Source organism: Anolis sagrei, chromosome 4 (assembly GCF_037176765.1).
Source record: "Anolis sagrei isolate rAnoSag1 chromosome 4, rAnoSag1.mat, whole genome shotgun sequence".
NCBI lineage: Eukaryota > Metazoa > Chordata > Lepidosauria > Squamata > Dactyloidae > Anolis > Anolis sagrei.
The window spans coordinates 196,067,135-196,085,183 of record NC_090024.1 but is presented as its reverse complement, the minus strand read 5'-3'; the positions used below and the strand labels follow the sequence as shown (position 1 = coordinate 196,085,183).

The window sequence follows — 18,049 nt, the reverse complement described above, 5'->3', positions numbered from 1 at the left end:
CTTCTCTCTTTCCTTCCTCCTTCCCTTCCGCCCCTCCATCACCAGGCAGCCAGTCCTCCCAGTAGGGAGTGCTAGCATGCAGCCCCCATGTTAGAAAGTTTGCCTATGCCTGGTGTAGAGGGTAAAGTATCAATGATACCTCAAGGAGCTACTCACCCTGGCCACTGCTGCCATATTCCCACCCAGGCATTCAAAAAAACCAGAAGTGCTGCTTATAATTATGGCAGTGGTGCCACAAATTGGATTACATAATGTTACTAATAATGGAACAGTTACAGATTTGTACCTCTGGGCTACAAATCTGTAACTCCAGTTTGGAATACCAGCCCTTATCATCATTGCCAAATCAATTTCCTTAGTTTGCGGATGTGCGTGTACATCCGTAGATATGCATAACACCCAGATGTATTCCAGTTTGCTTGGAAGTTCCATTGAGGCAGACTTGCTATACAGTGATGCAGCTTTAATCTGCCAACACTGACCCACACTGACTCATGTTTGCATTTTATTTATCTACTTACTTAATTGCAATATCAATATGCTTCCATTCTATAATATTCGCAAGGGAGTTTTCAGCTTAGTACTCGTCTCAGTATCGCCTTAGGTAACAAAGTGTTTGCACCATCTAATTCAGATCGCAGGTTAGTACAGGATGTAAATTCCACCACCCACTACTGAGACAAGTAAAATCTCTCAGATGCATCAATGTGTATACTTGGAGGGAAACCTTATATATTTTAAAAGTGGAAAATACATCAGTCATCTCCCATCAGGAATCCCTTCCTATTGTTACTAGGACTTTAAAAATCATCACTTATTCCTATTGTGTATGTTTTGGTTCCATAAAACAACAACATTAATAATCTAGCACCATCTCACATAGAAAAACAGGAGGTTATAAATATTTTAAATATTGTAGGTTTTTTTTTTCTATTGTAGTTGTCATTTTCTTTCAAATTATGTATAGCCAATTTAATGCTGTGGGTTTCCTGGCAGAATAACCCAGAAATCTGACTTCTACAGCAAGTTGTCCTGAGGCAATACATATCCAGAGTTTTGAACTTGACAGAGGAGGGTTAATTGCCCCAGGGCTTTCCATGATGTTTTACAAGGGCCTCTAAGGATTTCACAATCTTAAGTCTACTGAATGGAGCAAAGGCTGACTTCCCCACTCCCAGGAAAAGATGATGTAAACTAGTTGTCTTGGTGTGCAAAGAGATAATGCAACCTGTATTTTGAGGCAGAGAAGAAAATAGGCTAACTGTTTGGACTTTGTCACACGGAAGTAACAAGCAGGACCCTCACTCATTAATGGGTTGTGCCACATTCTCACAACCCATTAATAGCCATTAGGAGCCCCTGGTGGTGCAATGGGTTCAAACCTTGTGCCGGCAGGACTGAAGACCTACAGGTCATAGGTTCGAATCCAGGGGAAAGCGCAGATGAGCTCCCTCTGTCAGCTCCAGCTCCCCATGTGGGGACATGAGAGAAGCCTCCCACAAGGATGGTAAAACATCAAAACACCTGAGCATCCCCTGGGCAATGTCCTTGCAGATGGCCAATTCCCTCACACCAGAAGCGACTTGCAGTTTCTCAAGTCACTCCTGACATGAAAAAAAAATCCACTGATAGCACCACAGTCCCAGGACTTAGATTTGCAATGATCTGGCACAGAAGTGATGCCAAGGAATGGGATTTTCTGGTAGTCTTCCTTTCCCTATTCTCCCAGTAAAAAAAAAGAAAAAGATTATTTTTTTTAAATTAACTAAACTTTGCAGAAACAGCAGGGTTTTTTTTAAAAAAAAACCCCACAAATAATTAAAAATTACACAGTTATGGAATTGTGAGAGGATGAACTTACCTCCCCAGCAAGAAATCCAGTTGAGGGACCCACAGAACAGCAAAATGTTACAGTTGTGGATGTCTGAAGAGATGCAATAAGAAAGTTGACTCTCTTAGAAAGTTCCCAGAATCAGTGAAGAGCAGCTTCATTCAATAAAGTCATTTTCATGCACCAAACATTTGTCAGCATTGAAGGTTTCCCTCTGGAGATCTGATGTTGAAGAATTTGACATTATTATTGGACTACTTAAGATGTGCTTCCACTTCTGATCAATCTAAATATTTGTAAATTAGCCCACATTATAAGAGAAAGCAAAGTATAATGTTCAGAGTTCAAATCTCTGTTTAGTCACTATATGTCCTGGGGCAAGTAATACACAGCTTAAAAGTAAAGTAATGTCAGATCTCTGAATAATTCGTGCCAAGCAACACCTAGGAAAGGATCACCATAAATCAAAGTTGATTTGAAGTTACATGGCAGCAAGCAAACAAATCTTACAGATGACAGTCAGCATCCAGCATGATTCTACTACCTCAAAAGGAGAGTGAAAGTGGATAAGCACCCTACTTCTGAAACATTTTGCCAGTCAGAGAATGGGAAGAGGAATGTGATTATTTGTTGCTGTGCAGTAAACCAAATTCTTCACGGTTAAATACATTAGAATGAAATGGCATGCAGCAAAACAAAGGCTTATTGTATATTAGTATTTGATTTTTTTTTGTGTGTCAGGAGTGACTTGAGGAACTGCAAGTTGCTTCTGGTGTGAGAGAATTGGCAGTCTGCAAGGACGTTGCCCAGGGGATGCCCAGATGTTTTAATGTTTTATCATCCTTGTGGGAGGCTTCTCCCATATCCCCGCAATAGGGACCTGGAGCTGATAGAGGGAGCTCATCCTCGCTCTCCCTGGATTTGAACCTGTGTCCTGTCAGTCTTACAGTCCTGCCGGCGCAAGGGTTTGATGTAATCCATTGATAAAACGAAGGTTCCTCTTTTTTTGCACCTGGAAGTCCTCTGTTTTTTCAATATGAACTACCAAAGTGCTCTGAAACATGCAAAAAGTTTGGTAAAAGCCTACAGAGTCAAATTTAGAAGAGACAGGGTGGGCAAAACATGACTGGTCTACAAGTCCCAGCAACCCTAGCTAGCATAGCCAATGATAAGGACTTTGGGGAAGGAGATGCAGTGCAATGCAATCTGGATGGCTGCATTTTGCCTATCCCTGATCTATGACATATCAAGAATTTAACTGATGCAATAAGATGCAGAAGTTGTTGCCAGAAACTTTAATTACAGCTTAGGTTGTGAAGTCACTTCCTGAGATCCACCCTGCCTAGAAAAATAGTGTAGGTGGACACTGTAAAATTTTTATAAATAGAACAGGAGTGCTTTAAGGTCTCTCTGCCTTTCCCAATCCCTGTCTTTTCCTTTCACTGAAGAACTACCTCTTCAATGTAATTAGTATCCAGCTAAGTTGTCAGAGGTCTGATGTTTTCCAGACATGTAGTAGCTCTTACCTTCACATGGATTGATTTTCAGTGGGTGTGTATGTATCTGTATTCACCTCCTGCATTACATCACTTTTTGTAAAGGCAGCAAAAATTAACATGCCATCATACATAGCTGGTGAGCTGCCTTTGGTAACTAAGAATAGATGAATACATGAGTTTTAACCTTGGTCATACCTGCATTTTTAAAATGTCAAATTCTGTCCATTAAATTTGTGAACAAATTCATGAATGTTTGCAATTTTGTGTTTAAAAAAGAAAATTAACAAAACTTTATTCACTAGTCACATTCAATAGCTGTTTTCAGCACATAGAAGATCATATAGATGTTGGAACTGGATATCCAGGATGGCCACAACAGATGTAGCACTAGAAACGTATTTGAATACAGGGATTCACATTCAGACTCTAAGGACTTTATTACATGAAGCCACTATTCTACTGCAATCACGTTATAATTGATAGTTAATTCGTATCAGGTTGAGCATCTTTGACATTGCATCACTCTTCAATCAAGCAATTGTGTCAATTTGACAATTTGTGGTCCTGTAATTGTGCCCTCATAGTGCCTTCTTCCAGTTTTGAAAAACAACAAAAAAACCCCCAAATATATTTATAAAATATTCAGAAAATGGACAAATTGGGGGAAACTAGGAGGCAGACATGAAGATAATCTGTCCCCTGACCCATTGTTCCAAGATGGATGGTGGGAATGTTAGAGGATTGGGAACTATTAATGGGTTTTACCCATCAACAGCATGGGAAAGGATGATTTCAGGGAAGAGGCAGATTGCCAGCGAGATGCATCCAGCTTCATGTGATAGTCCAGCTGCAATGCCACTTGTCGTACTCAGTGTGACAATGTAGTTAAAAACATTGTATAAAATTACTTTCAGGTTACGAGTTATATGTAGAAGATGTATATGAAACATACATGTTTAGGCTGGAGTCGCAACTCCAAAATATCTCACTATATACATATATGCAAATACAAACATTCCAAAATCATCATCATCAACAACAACAACAACAACAACAACAACAACGAGGCCGTTACTGGATGGCTGCGTGCCAGCAGGTTGAGGGTGAATCCAGCACAGACAGAGATCCTATGGCCGGGTCAACCGGGCAGTGGGGATATCCAGCTGCCTACCCTGGATGGCGAGGTGCTATGCCCGTCATCATTGGTAAAGAGTCTGGGAGTCCTTTTGGACCTTCTGCTGACGATGGAGGCCCAGGTCTCCGCCGTTAGCAGAACCGCCTTCTTTCATCTGTGGCAGGTTAGACAGCTGGCTCACTATCTGTCCAGGGACGACCTAGCTACAGTGATCCAGGCTACGTTCATCTCAAGACTGGACTACTGTAATGTCCTCTACATTGGCCTTCCTTTGTCGGTGATCCAGAAGCTCAAGCTGGTACAAAATGCAGCTGCTCGGCTTCTTGCGGGAATTCCAATGAGATGCCACATAACCCCAATCTTACTGCAGCTGCATTGGTTACCAATTGAGCACCGGATCACTTTCAAAGTGATGGTACCTACCTTTAAGGCCTTGTATGGTCTGGGGCCGATGTACCTGAGGGACCGCCTCACCCCTACCAACCCCAGAGATCCCTCCGTTCTGAAGACCAAGATTTGTTGGAAATTCCCAGTGTCAAGACCTTGCATCTAACAGCAACCAGACGCAGAGCCTTTACAGCAGTGGCACCATCGCTCTGGAATACTCTGTCACCTGAAGTCCATGCCTTGCAGGACCTATCAGCATTCCGCAGGGCATGTAAGACATATCTGTTTCGATAGGCCTTTGATCTTTGATATTGTTGTTTGTAAATTGTTTTTAAATTGTTTTTAAATTGTGTTAGATTTTAGCCTGTTCTTGTAAGCTGCTCCGAGCCCCAGGGGAGTGGCGGAATATAAGTTTGAATAATAAATAAATAAATAACATTATTATTATTATTATTATTATTATTATTATTATTATTATTGCTACTACTACAACAACAGTAATAATCCAAAATCAGAAACACTTCTGTTCACAAGCATTTCAGAAAGGGGTACACAACTTGTACTCTTTCTATGCTAAAATTTGAGAATATCCATTTGAAAATTATTTTTCTTTTGTAAAAGAAAACCCCAAACCTAGGCATTTTGATATAATCTGAGGATACCAAGTCAGGGAAAGAGGGAAGCAAAAAAATAAAAATAAAGTCTCCCTAAACATGTAACTGTAGGTTATGGCTATTACTTGTTAAAAACAACACCACATGTTTCTTTCTTCAGTCAATAGCTCCGAGGCACCAAGCCCTTCTTGTGTGACACCCAAAAGAAGTTCTGTGCCTGCGGTAAGCTTGTTGAATGAAAGACAGCTTGCTTCCTCCACCTTCCTGCTCTGAAAGGGGTAAGGATGATGATGACAGGTTTCAAATTTTCTGGGGCAAAGGTCACCATACATGTTTGAGAAGGATAAGAGAATATTAGGCATGAAGTGTATCAGCCTTAGGGCAAAAAATAATTATGACAGAATGCAACTTGCTTGGGACCCTCTCACAAGAGGGGAAAACACCATTCTTGTCTGTGTAACTACTACTTTAATTCTTAACACTGCTGGTGATTTCCAGACTTGCAGGGAGCTAAGAAAACAAGAAGAATCCAAGCATCCTGTTTCTGACAGAGCCCAATATGTCAATAAAGAGTCTACAAGCAGGTTGTTATTGCGATGTAACCTCAGGTTGACTCTTGAGGGCACATAGGAGGTTTTCCATTGTCTTCCTTTATGCTTGTGACTTGCCTAAGGTCATACAGGGGGTTTCCACGATTAAACAAGTATTCAAACTGTAGTCTTTCAGTGTCCAAGGGCAATGCTTTCAGTGTCCTAGTCCTATGCTATATCACACTTGCCTCCATAAGTAGGACATGGACCCACTTCCTGTGTCTGGCTGCTGTTTCCCAGCAAATTCTCAGGTAGTGGTTAAGTATCATGATTAGAGCTTGGAAGAAAAAAACAATGAGAGAAAATCTGACCAACCCTATACTATTCAACAAAGTTCTGACCATCAAGAAGTTCTTCCTAATATTTAGGAGGAATCCTCTTTCCTGCAATTTGAATCAATGACTCTATGTCCTAGACTCCAGAGAAGCAAAAAACAAAACAAAAACAAAAAAACCCAAGCTTACCCCCCCCCCCGCCCCTTAATATGATATGCTTTGAAATATCTAAACATGACTATCATGTCCCCACTTAACCTTCTCTTCTCCAAAGTCTTAGTGTTAGTAAACACACCAACCCAAAACTTCAAATTATACTGACTCCATTACGCTAAAAATTTGCATGGTGATTCTGGCGGTCTGTGTGAAGAGGTCCTTAGTTCACAGGTCCCAATTACGTTGGAGTATTGTGAGAAAATGACATTCCAGATTCTCCTGGGCATTGCTATTTTTATTTCTGTAATTCCCTAGGAATGATGCTATGTAGTAGTGAGACTGTCATAGATCAAGATAGCAGTCCACTACTTGGTTTTAACTACAGATGCTGCCCACCACTGCCAGGAAAGCTTCCTGGGGAGAATTTGTTGCAATAAATCTTCTAGCAAAAGACAATTTAAACCTAATCTCTTAATAGGTCTTACATGATATTAGGTTTTTCCAGGATTGGTTTATAGGGATGGATTTTCCATGTTCAAAATAGTCCCTGCTTTACAAGCTATCATGTATTTCCTTTTCTTGCTTTCGTGCACACTCCCCCTTCTTTCCATATGTGGGTAGAGGAGGAACAGGAAATGTGTCCCATTAGGAAATACTTTTGAGTATTCAGTGAGCAGTCAGCAATTTATTAATTTATTTTTTCCCCAATAACTATTCACAATATTTCCAGATAATCAGATTTTCATACACCAGCTGTGTCTTGGAGAAGAAATCCTTCTAGCCGAGACTTGTCAAAAGAAGTGATGCAAACCAAAAAAATGCCTTTTGCCTGCTGGCATTCTTTATGTAATTTTTTTTTTAGCAAACCAAGATACTGAGAGGGAGGAGGAAAGAAATGTGTGTTGAGATCTTTTTAGGTTTTTTGGGGGTTTTTTAAAAAAAATCTTCCTTCAGAAACTTCTTCATATTGTCCAAGTTTGCATCACCATTATTATAACGTATTGTCATTGTTAGGATTTTCCTCCCTAACTGTCATGCAAGCAAAGAGACAAACATTTGCTAGAATCAAACAAGCCTTCCAATTTAATCCATCATAATTTGAAAACCTAGTTTAGCTATGGTGTTTTTATGCAATTGAAACTCCATACCAGCTCTCATCATATTGGCAGCATAAACCTAAACATATGTACATATGAGTAACTTCCATTATATTCCCTGTGACTGACATTTCTAGGCATTGTTTTTATATATTTAGGCTGGCATCTTGTTGTGGACATATACACTGTAAATTTCCCTTACACATGCCTAGTCCCTCTGTGGTTGGTTTTAACTTCTTCCCTCTGCAGGACATTGAAAAAGGGCATCAGCAAGAGAGTCCTTATGTACATCGGGTTCTATCTATGTGTGTTGGCACTCTCTAACTGGTATCCCTATGTGTGTTGGGATGAATGTGCAACAGGATCATTGTTCATAAAAAATAAACACAACAGAACCAATGTATGTGCTGAGACACTGGCTAGGAAGTGCTAAGTATATCAGAGAACGCTCGTGCTGGTTCTCTGATATACATCTCTGCAATTCACTAACAGGGTTTGTTAGCTCCTCTGCTACATAACTAAATATACCTAAAGTTACATCACCTTGGGCTTGTCTTCACAGGTCAGATAACACAGACACACCACAAGTCCACTGCAGGTTGTGGCACAACTACATTAACCATTTAGATTGGTGTGAAGCAGGCAGAGAATAGAACAATTTCACTGTACAGATGATTACAGGTGAAGTCATGGAACTGGTTGGAGGCCTGGGTGATACTTATGTCATGAATAATTTTTGACCCTTAAAATGTTCTTTAATCCATTTTCAGTGGAACAGAGTAGATCAGGTACTTTCAGAGAAAGAATTAGACACACAGACCTAGTACTGGTTTTATAATAGCTATATTTGTTACACAGACAAGGGGGAAATATCACATGTACTCCAATGTTCACTCACATACATTCAACATTTATACTTTCTCACCATCCCTTCCATGATCAGGCCTGCTTCTGGGAGATGAGAGGTGAGTGGACAGAGCTACATCCCTGCAGACCTAGCACACTAAGGAAGAGGGGCTCCTTATGTAGCGATTTTGGTTATCCATTATTTGGTTGTTTAGATATTCTCTGTCATTCAGCTTAGACCTGCTGGACTCTTATCAATTCTGGAACAGAAAGATTGTTTAACTTCTTTAACTTAAAGAACTATTGTTTTGCCGAAGTTAATGAATTCTTCACCTCTTTTGTTCTCCATAATGCAATGTTCCAGGTTCCATTTTGAGAATGGTGTCTTCAACCCTGCTAGAGCTTAATAGGCCCCAGCCGGACCCCAAACATACAATTGATTCAATCCACTCATCACACTTATACATACTACAGGAGGTGTAACAGCCATGGAGGAACCGGGATTTTTTCTTCAGCTCTCCTTGCCACAACATGCACGAGTGAATTGTCAAAGTGCTTGTCCCCTAGTCAGTTTTGCCATGCGATCTAAATGGGCTGACACACATTACATGCTGTGTTTTAGAGTATCCCCTGATTTTGTTTATCTCAATTTAAAACCTTTAATTCATGTTGCTGTGTGCATTCACTTTGTGCATTCTTAAATGCTACATTCTCTAAGTCAGTGGTTCTCAACCTGGCCTACAACTCCCAGGAATCCCAGCCAGTTTGCCAGCTGTTGGGATTTCTGGGAGTTGGAGACCAAAAACATCTGGGGACCCCAGGTTGAGAACCACTGCTCTAAGTGATCAGTGTAGATGTGTGCAAGGACTTGCAGTGAGTATCATTTGTTTTTCTTCCTTAATCCAACTATGCCCTCCTTTAGACAAAGTTGGGGGATACTACAGAGTTTACTGGAAACTGCGGAGTAACTAAAGGCTCCACAGTGGTCTGGATAGCTGGATTGGTTCCATTTTGGACCTATCCCCTGTTCAGATGAACACCACAGCCATCACCCTTTCACAGGGGAAAGGGAATGTCTCATCACTATGTCACCACCATTGTCACTACTCTTCACCAGCCACAGAGCTTGCTGCGAATGCCCAACTGTCGTGATCATATCTGTGATGCCAGAAGAAAATGCTCACATAACCAGCAAGGAGATAGTAGAGTCACCACCCCCTTCTTGATGGTTTGTTGGTTCCCATTCTGACATTCTCGACATGAGGTGCTCATATGCAGCAATGACAACATGGAGGATGAGGTGATACCCTGGATGTGATCCCAACTTATCTAGACAATGGGGGCTGTTATCAGACAGATTTACACCTGCCCAATAAAGACATGGCCATAGACTGTGGTAGAGAATTCCATCTGATCTTAGTCTTTTCATTGTCTTTCTGAACTAAATACATTGGTTCATTATAGGAAAGGCCTGGGCTGAGTCTTTCCGGTATTGCTTATTACACTATCTGCAACACAATTCAGGTTACTTATGTCCTTGCAGACAGACATGCATCTTAAGATCGCATTACTGTGAAAAAATTACCCAGCCTTATATGTTAGGTAGATTGTTGTGGATTGTAAAATGCAAGCACCTAAGGATTTACAAGGGCTGCTCAGTATCCCACTCAGGCTATATGTAGCACATTGGCCACATGATTCCTATCCCTGTTCTAAATTCCCATGTAATGCAATTGAAAGAGAAGTATGTTTTACAAAATACAGGTGTGTTTGTTACAGACCACAAAGCCCTTTGTGTGACCTTAGTTATTTTAGAATGATTTGCAAGAATACCTGAAGATTGTACCATATCAAAGATAAGGAAGTATAGTATTATAAATAAGGAAATCCTAGTAACTAAAAAGGACTATTGCAAATCAGACTAGCATTTAAACTATGGATATATTTTGTCAAATCCATTTCCTTTGGTTTGCTTTTTTGTGATCAATAAAGCAAAATAAAAAAATGCATTTACACACCCGCTCAGACAATTCCCATAAATAATTCATCAAGTCATCTAGATTTTTAAAAAATACTGTATCTTTATTTAGATGATATAAAATTTGTTAGAATTAAAACAAAACTGTAATATATTTAAGTTTGAGAATTCAAGTAAAAAGCTCATTACAGTTCATCCTTAAATTACAATATTTTAGTCAAGTTACAGGATTGCAGTGTCAGACCCTGCCAATAAATAAATAATAATATTGGTACTTTAACATAAATAAATTTTAAATAACATAACAAAACATATTTATAATAAATAACATTAACATACTATAAAGCAAATTATATTTCATGACCAAATAGTGAGTAGTAATTATCTTGCACATTAAGATCTAGACACACACAATAGAAATATTGACAGATCCAACCCCTTTAAAATTAGAGAGAGAGAGATACACAAACAGGACTGTACATCTGAGAGATAACTGATAGATGTTAGCATTCTACATCGCAATTGTGGATTTGTAACCTAGAATTATTGATCTATAACTGCTGTATATTCACGAATGTCCTTGAATTCCAACTCTACAGAGCTGCTCACAATGATGTGGTCAATTGCAGCATATTAGAATGACATCTCCAACCTGTCCATCCCTGATGGGAATGCATTGCAGTTCTGGGGTGAAGGACCCAGCCATATCATTCTGAAGCCCTCCACTAAACCATACCCCAGACCTCTGTTGTATAGAGCATCTTCCTGGATTTTAAGGTGGGATTTGGTTATTGATTTCTTAGGATATTTATAGTTATGCATATATAGTAACGAATACAACATAGTTTCTCAGACATAAATATCATATGTACAGTCTGGTGGGTCTCTCTCTCTCTCTCTCTCTCTATATATATATATATATATATAATATCAGTCAGTTTTTGGACTGTGGATTATGGTGAGAGAGACAGTCTCAAGTCCTCATTTTCTTTATATTTGCCAAAGTGTTTCTGGTCTAATAGCTCCAAAGCTACATCAGCCCAACAGATGGAAAACATTATTATAAAAAGTTAATAAGCATATTTGCAAAAATAAATATACTTTAAAAAACAATATTGTTTTGAATTATTGAATTAAAAGTAATATTTGCACTTTTAAAAAGATCCTAACAATGTTTAAGAAAAAGAAAAATGTTGTCAATTCTAGAAGCCTTCCATCCAGGCAAAGAGTACTTCCATCTCTCCCAGAGCTTTGATTGCTGCTACACTCTTGTCAAGCTGCAGAAGTGAAAATAATTTGAGGTCATTAGTCTATTAGTGAAGAACATTTAATCAACAAGAAGGTTACCATGCATATATACATCATCTTCAATTATCAAAGAGATTCAAATTATAAGATACCTAAACAATAGGAAGGACTTCTTTCTTGTCCTTCCTTGCTCAGGAATGGAATAGATTGCTTCAGATGGTAGTGGACTTTCTGTGGAGATTTTTTTGAATGTATTTAAAACTATGATTATTATGTTTAGCTTTAATTTATGCTTTTAACTGATGTCCATATGTTTTAAAGCACCATGGTGGTGCGATTGTAAGCTGAGTCCCCCTTGGGGTAGAGAAAGGAAGGGTACAAATGAAGTAAATAATTATAATAGTAATAATTGTTTTTTTAACAGAGGTGGGTGGATATCCTTCATGAATGTTGAGTTGTATCTTTCTACATCACAACTAGGGCCCTTCCACACAGCCCTATATCCAGAATATCAAGGCAGAAAATCCCACAATATCTGCTTTGAACTGGGTTATCTGAGTCCACACTCAGATAATGTGGGATTTTCTGCCTTGATATTCTGGAATATAGGGCTGTGTGGAAGGGCCCAGAGTTTGCCTAGATGGCTTCTATAGTTTCTTCTGACTTTATGATTCTGAGCGCTGCTAATGCTCCCATGGATGCAAGTACTATGGGGAGAAGCGGGGGGAGAGCAAGGGGTTCATCTTTGCTGTTGTCCTTCTCCGTGTGCCCTGAGATATGAATACAGGCTGAGGGCCCTTCCACACAGCCCTATATTTCAGAATATGGAGGCAGGAAATCCCACATTATCTGAGTGTGGACTCAGATAACCCAGTCCAAAGCAGATATTGTGGGATTTTCTGCCTTGACATTCTGGGATATAGGGCTGTGTAGAAGGACCCTGGGTGTTGCTAATCAGGAATTCTGAAATTTAAAATGGTCCAAAATCCAAAATGGTCTACATGGGTGGCTGAAATACTGACAGCTTTGCCTTCTAATGGTTATTTGTTTCCTGCACATGTGTTGTATAAAATGCCTTCAGTCTAAGATTTATATGGAACAAACATTTTGTTTTTAGACTTGAGTCCCAATACCAGGATACCTCCTTATGTGTGCATATGCAAATATGGAAAGCCTGAACAATCCAAAATGCAAAATATTTCAGATAAGGGATACCCCAACCTATACCAGAATGGGTTGTACGGATGTGATGAAAGGTCTCAAATCCTACTGTAATGCCATGGTCCCCTTTGATTATTATTTACCAAAATTATTTGCTAATTTTCAATTAAATTTGTTTTAGCATTCTTCATAGCATAACTATTTGAAATACTAAAAATATTTCATTAACTATCTATAAACATATTGATGCTTATAGATCAACATGATAATTCAGTGTCAGAAATCAAAGAGTTACAGTGATGTACGTCTGTGTTGAAAACCAGTTTAGATTAACCTAAACATTCTTCATTTTGACACTATCATTTAAGTTAGTGATGTCACTTTTTTACTATTAAAAAGCTAGTGTATTCTATATTTCCCCCAATGGATTGAGATCAAGTTATACATGCCCAGAATTCAACATATTTAGGCAGTATATCAAGCAGTAGCAGAATCTGCAACAGCAAAAGAGAAAACAAGCAAGCCAAGTTACCTTTTGATATTCATCCAGTACAAGTTTAAATCTTCGGTGAGCCTCTTCCCCACAAGTACATTTGTTCTGATTATGCTGAATGGGAAAGAACACAAACAAAAGAAATTATTACAATCATAATATAGAACAGGACCATACAAGCAAACTATTTCTCCCACGTTTGACTTCCTTTTGTCAAGTAAAATGTAATTATCAATCAATAATCCTGGATACCAAGCCATCTTCACTAAACTTACAAAATGATAATGTTGTATATTTCAAGATTCCACTTTGGCATACTTTCCAGCTGTAGAGCAGGGCATATGGGCTACAATACATTAATCAATGAATGAAACCATACTCACACATTCTCTGAGTTTTGTCTTGATGCTGAGGAAGGCGTTGGCTAAGGCGCTGGTTTTCCTTCTTAGCAGGTTACTTGTTGGCTCATAGTGCTTGAAAATGCTTTCAACGTAAAACCTCAGCAGATGGCGGAGTAAGCAGCAACTCTCTGAAATCTAAAGCAAAAAGAAGAACCATTAGGCTTGAATGATCCAACAGATTGTGATTTCAAGTATGTGTACAAAATGATGCTGTGTTTATGCATATTATATCATTTTCATTACTCACACTTTTGAGCTAAAATGAACTATCTCTATTGGTAAATATTGGACTTCAGTGGACACAGAGAGATGCAAGTGTAGTGATGGAGACTATCCTGTTCACTTCCATATTCAAATAATGTATCAGTGCTAGAGTCAACATGTAATGAACAGGTGTCCATGAGTGAGACTTCAAATATTTCAGTCCTGATACCAGATTACATTATATTTTATGTCCTCTTATACATAAAGGGACAATTTTAATACTTGATCTTCACACACTTTGATTTCGTAAAGATGTACTTACCGGGACATCCCGTAGAACACTTTCCTTCAGCAAAATCACATCTGTCCTGATATCTTGGGTTTGCTACAATGACAAATAGAAGACAAACCATATAAACAGAAGGAAAGTATCTTAAAAAGAATTGTGATAGAAGGGTATATTTCCTTTCCAAGAAGATGAATGAACATAGAACATAGTCTAGATATTTATGCATTCTAGTTAGGAACTTAGAAAAAGACATGTTCTTCTTGTCTTCTTCTATTCCAAATCTACTATAATCACATTTAGTTCTGGTCCACCAATCTTGAGATTTGTACTATTTTTCTCTCGTTGGCTTTTTTATTTACATTAATTAATTAAATACATCAAAAAGTACTAAAATGATGTGGTGGACCAATCTTTTAATGGGGGTGGTAGTGATGGCAGGTAGCTTTTAAATTGTGTCATGTTTTTGAAGGGTTGTATGCCACATTTGATCCCATGTTTGAAGAAAGGTGGGATAAAAATTATTTACATAAAGAAAACTTGAGACTATGTTTTGAAAACGTATTTCATTGATCAACTAAGGCACACGTGTATCAAAAAGACATGCAAATTGTAAAGGAAACCAAATATAAACGTAAGTCCTTATTTTACTGATCAAAGTTTTGATGGACTGGCATGTTCAACTTATGAAGCTAATATTCTCATACACATATTGACTTCTAGAAATGGCATCTTTCTAGGGTGGATGACATCCACCATTTGGCCTAACAGGAGGGAGACAGAATTTCAATTCTGGGATACTTTGTTAACTCCTAAAACCCAAGAGGGCATGTAAGGAGATTGACATGGACATGCTCCTTAACAACCTGGAGATATCTAAGAACATTGCTTCATCAAGCCGGTAAAAAGTGTATTGTACCTAAAGAGAGAAATGGGTGTGAGACATCAGCCTAGGGCACCTCTACTGTTTCCTGGAATGTGACCAAAATAGTCTTGTGTCAAGTTTTAACTTATAGATAGTTTGTGGTTGCTCAAGAGAAGGTGTGTGTACTGCAATAGATAGCTCTGACAATGTAGCGAAGATCATTTTAACTACAGATGTGTGGGATTTAAAGTGAGGTTATTTCTTATACATGCTAGTCTGAATCAAGGTAAAGAACAGGATACGGCATATCAGGGAAGGGAAGGTAAAATAAAATCTGTGTACGTATGTGTGTGTAAGAGGATTGCATATGCCCCTGTGTTTATGTATATGAAAGAGAATAGTAGGGAGATAATTGATAATGAAGGGGAGAAGTATTCACTTTTGGATTTATCTAGGTTTTTGAAATGTTACTTTTTAAGATGAAAACTCCTACGCTCCCTTCCCAACTAATGGCCATATTTTGTAAGCTCAGGACTTGGTGTCACCTACTATCAATGTGTCACTCAATCACTTTTCTTCAAGGAAATATCCACCCTTTTGCCCCAATCTAAATGGTGGTATTTTTATTGAATTATTTTTGTATTAGTTCTCAGATATGGAATTATGAACAATCTAACTTCAAAACACATTGTGCTTTAAATAGCAATGCTTCTTTCATCATGATATCATTCATTAGAAGATCCAACATCTTGTAGAGTATAAATCCTTGCCAATATTAGTATGTTGGATGTGCTACAGAGTAAATTACATGGGGGCAACTCCCACTTCATGAACAACTGATGAGAGGAGCAAGAGTCACTTGAACAGTCTCCAGATGCACTTGGACAGCCAGAAAAACCATTGCTTCTTCCTGGAGCTGAATGCTACACATCACTGCCCCCTCTGCAACTAAATGGGGGTGTACCCCTGCAACATCAAGCTGCATTTTGCTAGAGAAGGTGAAGCTACACAGATACCTTTTCACTGAACAGTCATCAAAATATGTATGCCAATAGAACTGTAGGTTACAGTGATGTACATCACCCACATGATCCTGACATAAATCTACTAAATGCTTCAGCACAATGGACAAGAATCCCATATGAATTCCACTTACTACGTTTTCTTTGATTGTATCAAAGTTGTCCCTTAATTCTCGGAAAGATACACTGTTGAGTTCACATTGGCCAAGGCTGAGCCTTCTGCTTTCTGCCACCACAATCTTGGCAAAGAGAAATGCAATGAGAACAAGGCGGGAGAAAGCACCAAGAGCCATCTTTATTTGGTAGTCCAAACTGCTCCTGTAACAAGAAATGGTTGGAAAATTTAAGAATGCAGCACTGGGCAATCCTGAGCAACACTTTTTAAAAACATCTGTGCTGGCTTTATATGAATTTGGAGTTCTAAATAAAAATCTGAATGGATAAAAATATCAAATTTGCAAAAGACTCCTGTGTGATATGACATTTTATCATGCTTAGCAAATTCATCACCCAGAATACATTAAAAACAGACACAATATTGGGGGGGGGGAGGGGGGAGAGTTTTTTCCATTACAGCCCTATGAAAAGCTATTTAAACCAGATTTGCATCTTTAGAATATGAATTATGGTAATCTGAATTTTCATCTATTATTTTACAGTGAACACTTATGAATCAAAAGGATAAGAAATATGAATATCAGAAGTTTGGATGAATGGTATTGCTGTTTTACATATCAGGTTATTCAGATGAGAAGATAAGTAATCTATTTTTTAATGTTGGTCCAAATCCAACTGGATTTTGAGAAGCCATTTAGGATGCTATTTTGTACAATACAAAATTAAGGAATAAGCCCAGATGGATTTACATTTAAGGAAGCAAGGAAACCACAGACCTGAGATTGCAAGATCTGAACAGGACTGTCATTCAAAGGGTGATCTGGAGGTCTATCATTCATAGAGTTGCATAGGTCAAAACTGACTTGATAGCAGTTAACAATAAACATACCTATCAGACTGGATCTACAAAAGCCTTATATCCCAGGATCTGATTCCAGATTATCTGCTTTGAACTGGATTATACTAGTCTATATTACAAGATAATCTGGGATAAGCAGATAATCTGGGATCAGATCCTGGGATATAGGGCAGTGTAGAAGGAGCCAACGTTACCACTACTATCCTGATAAATTCTTATTGTGTGTTTTGTTGTTATGAGTGGAATCTTCTTTTAAATAAATTAACTTCAGATTGGCATGAATATACATTTAAATCTGTATTACTGTTGTATAATTAGAAGCAGAATAATGGTCCTCAATTTTGCTCTCCATTTTTGTTTCAGCTCCCAGAAGCCTCAATCAATATGGCCAATAGCCAGGGATTCTGGGATTTAGAGTCTAAAACATCTGGAAGGCAATGAGTTGAGAACCACTGATACAGCTACATAATTCAACTATAATATAGTATAGATAAATAAAACTTAAGTTACCTTTTTATTCTCTGATCAGTGAAATGTATTTCTTCCTTATGGTCAACCATTAAAATATGTTGCATTTAGAATTTTAAATAGAAAGCACATATTACATCCCATTGCTTACCTTGCCAAGATGCTGTGAGTTGTAGTGATGTATGTAATTCTAGCTTCTTGACTGTGGTCCTTTATATACATGAAAGGCCTTGGAGGAAATTTCCTTCTACCTGGCTGAGGGTGGAGACTATACTCTCAATTTCTGTCAAAGATTCATTTGCATATTTCAAAGAGTTTCCCAAAAGAAACAAAACAGCATAGTCATGAGTGGGAGCTAGTGACATCATAAGATACAGGACGTTGAAGAGCAACATGTATTTGTTTCCTTTTTTTTGTCTGCTACCTGTATTTGGTTGCTAAATAAAATGAAGAGAACATATATCTGTATATTTTCCTGGAGGTTTTGCTGTTTTGAAATTTTTGCTAACATTGGGAA

At 38.3% G+C, this 18,049-nt stretch overlaps 1 protein-coding gene across 1 annotated transcript; it reads right to left on the bottom strand.

Moving 5' to 3' along the window:
* Nucleotides 1-11,344: 11,344 nt before the first annotated feature.
* Nucleotides 11,345-17,721, bottom strand: LOC132772636 (interleukin-20-like). Its single transcript, XM_060771518.2, has 6 exons — nucleotides 17,684-17,721; nucleotides 16,223-16,406; nucleotides 14,238-14,300; nucleotides 13,694-13,846; nucleotides 13,350-13,424; nucleotides 11,345-11,685 (listed from the first exon to the last, which is right to left on the bottom strand). Exons 2-6 carry the CDS (start codon nucleotides 16,379-16,381, stop codon nucleotides 11,611-11,613), a joined length of 525 nt encoding a protein of 174 aa, XP_060627501.1. The 5' UTR covers nucleotides 16,382-16,406; nucleotides 17,684-17,721; the 3' UTR covers nucleotides 11,345-11,610.
* Nucleotides 17,722-18,049: the final 328 nt, after the last annotated feature.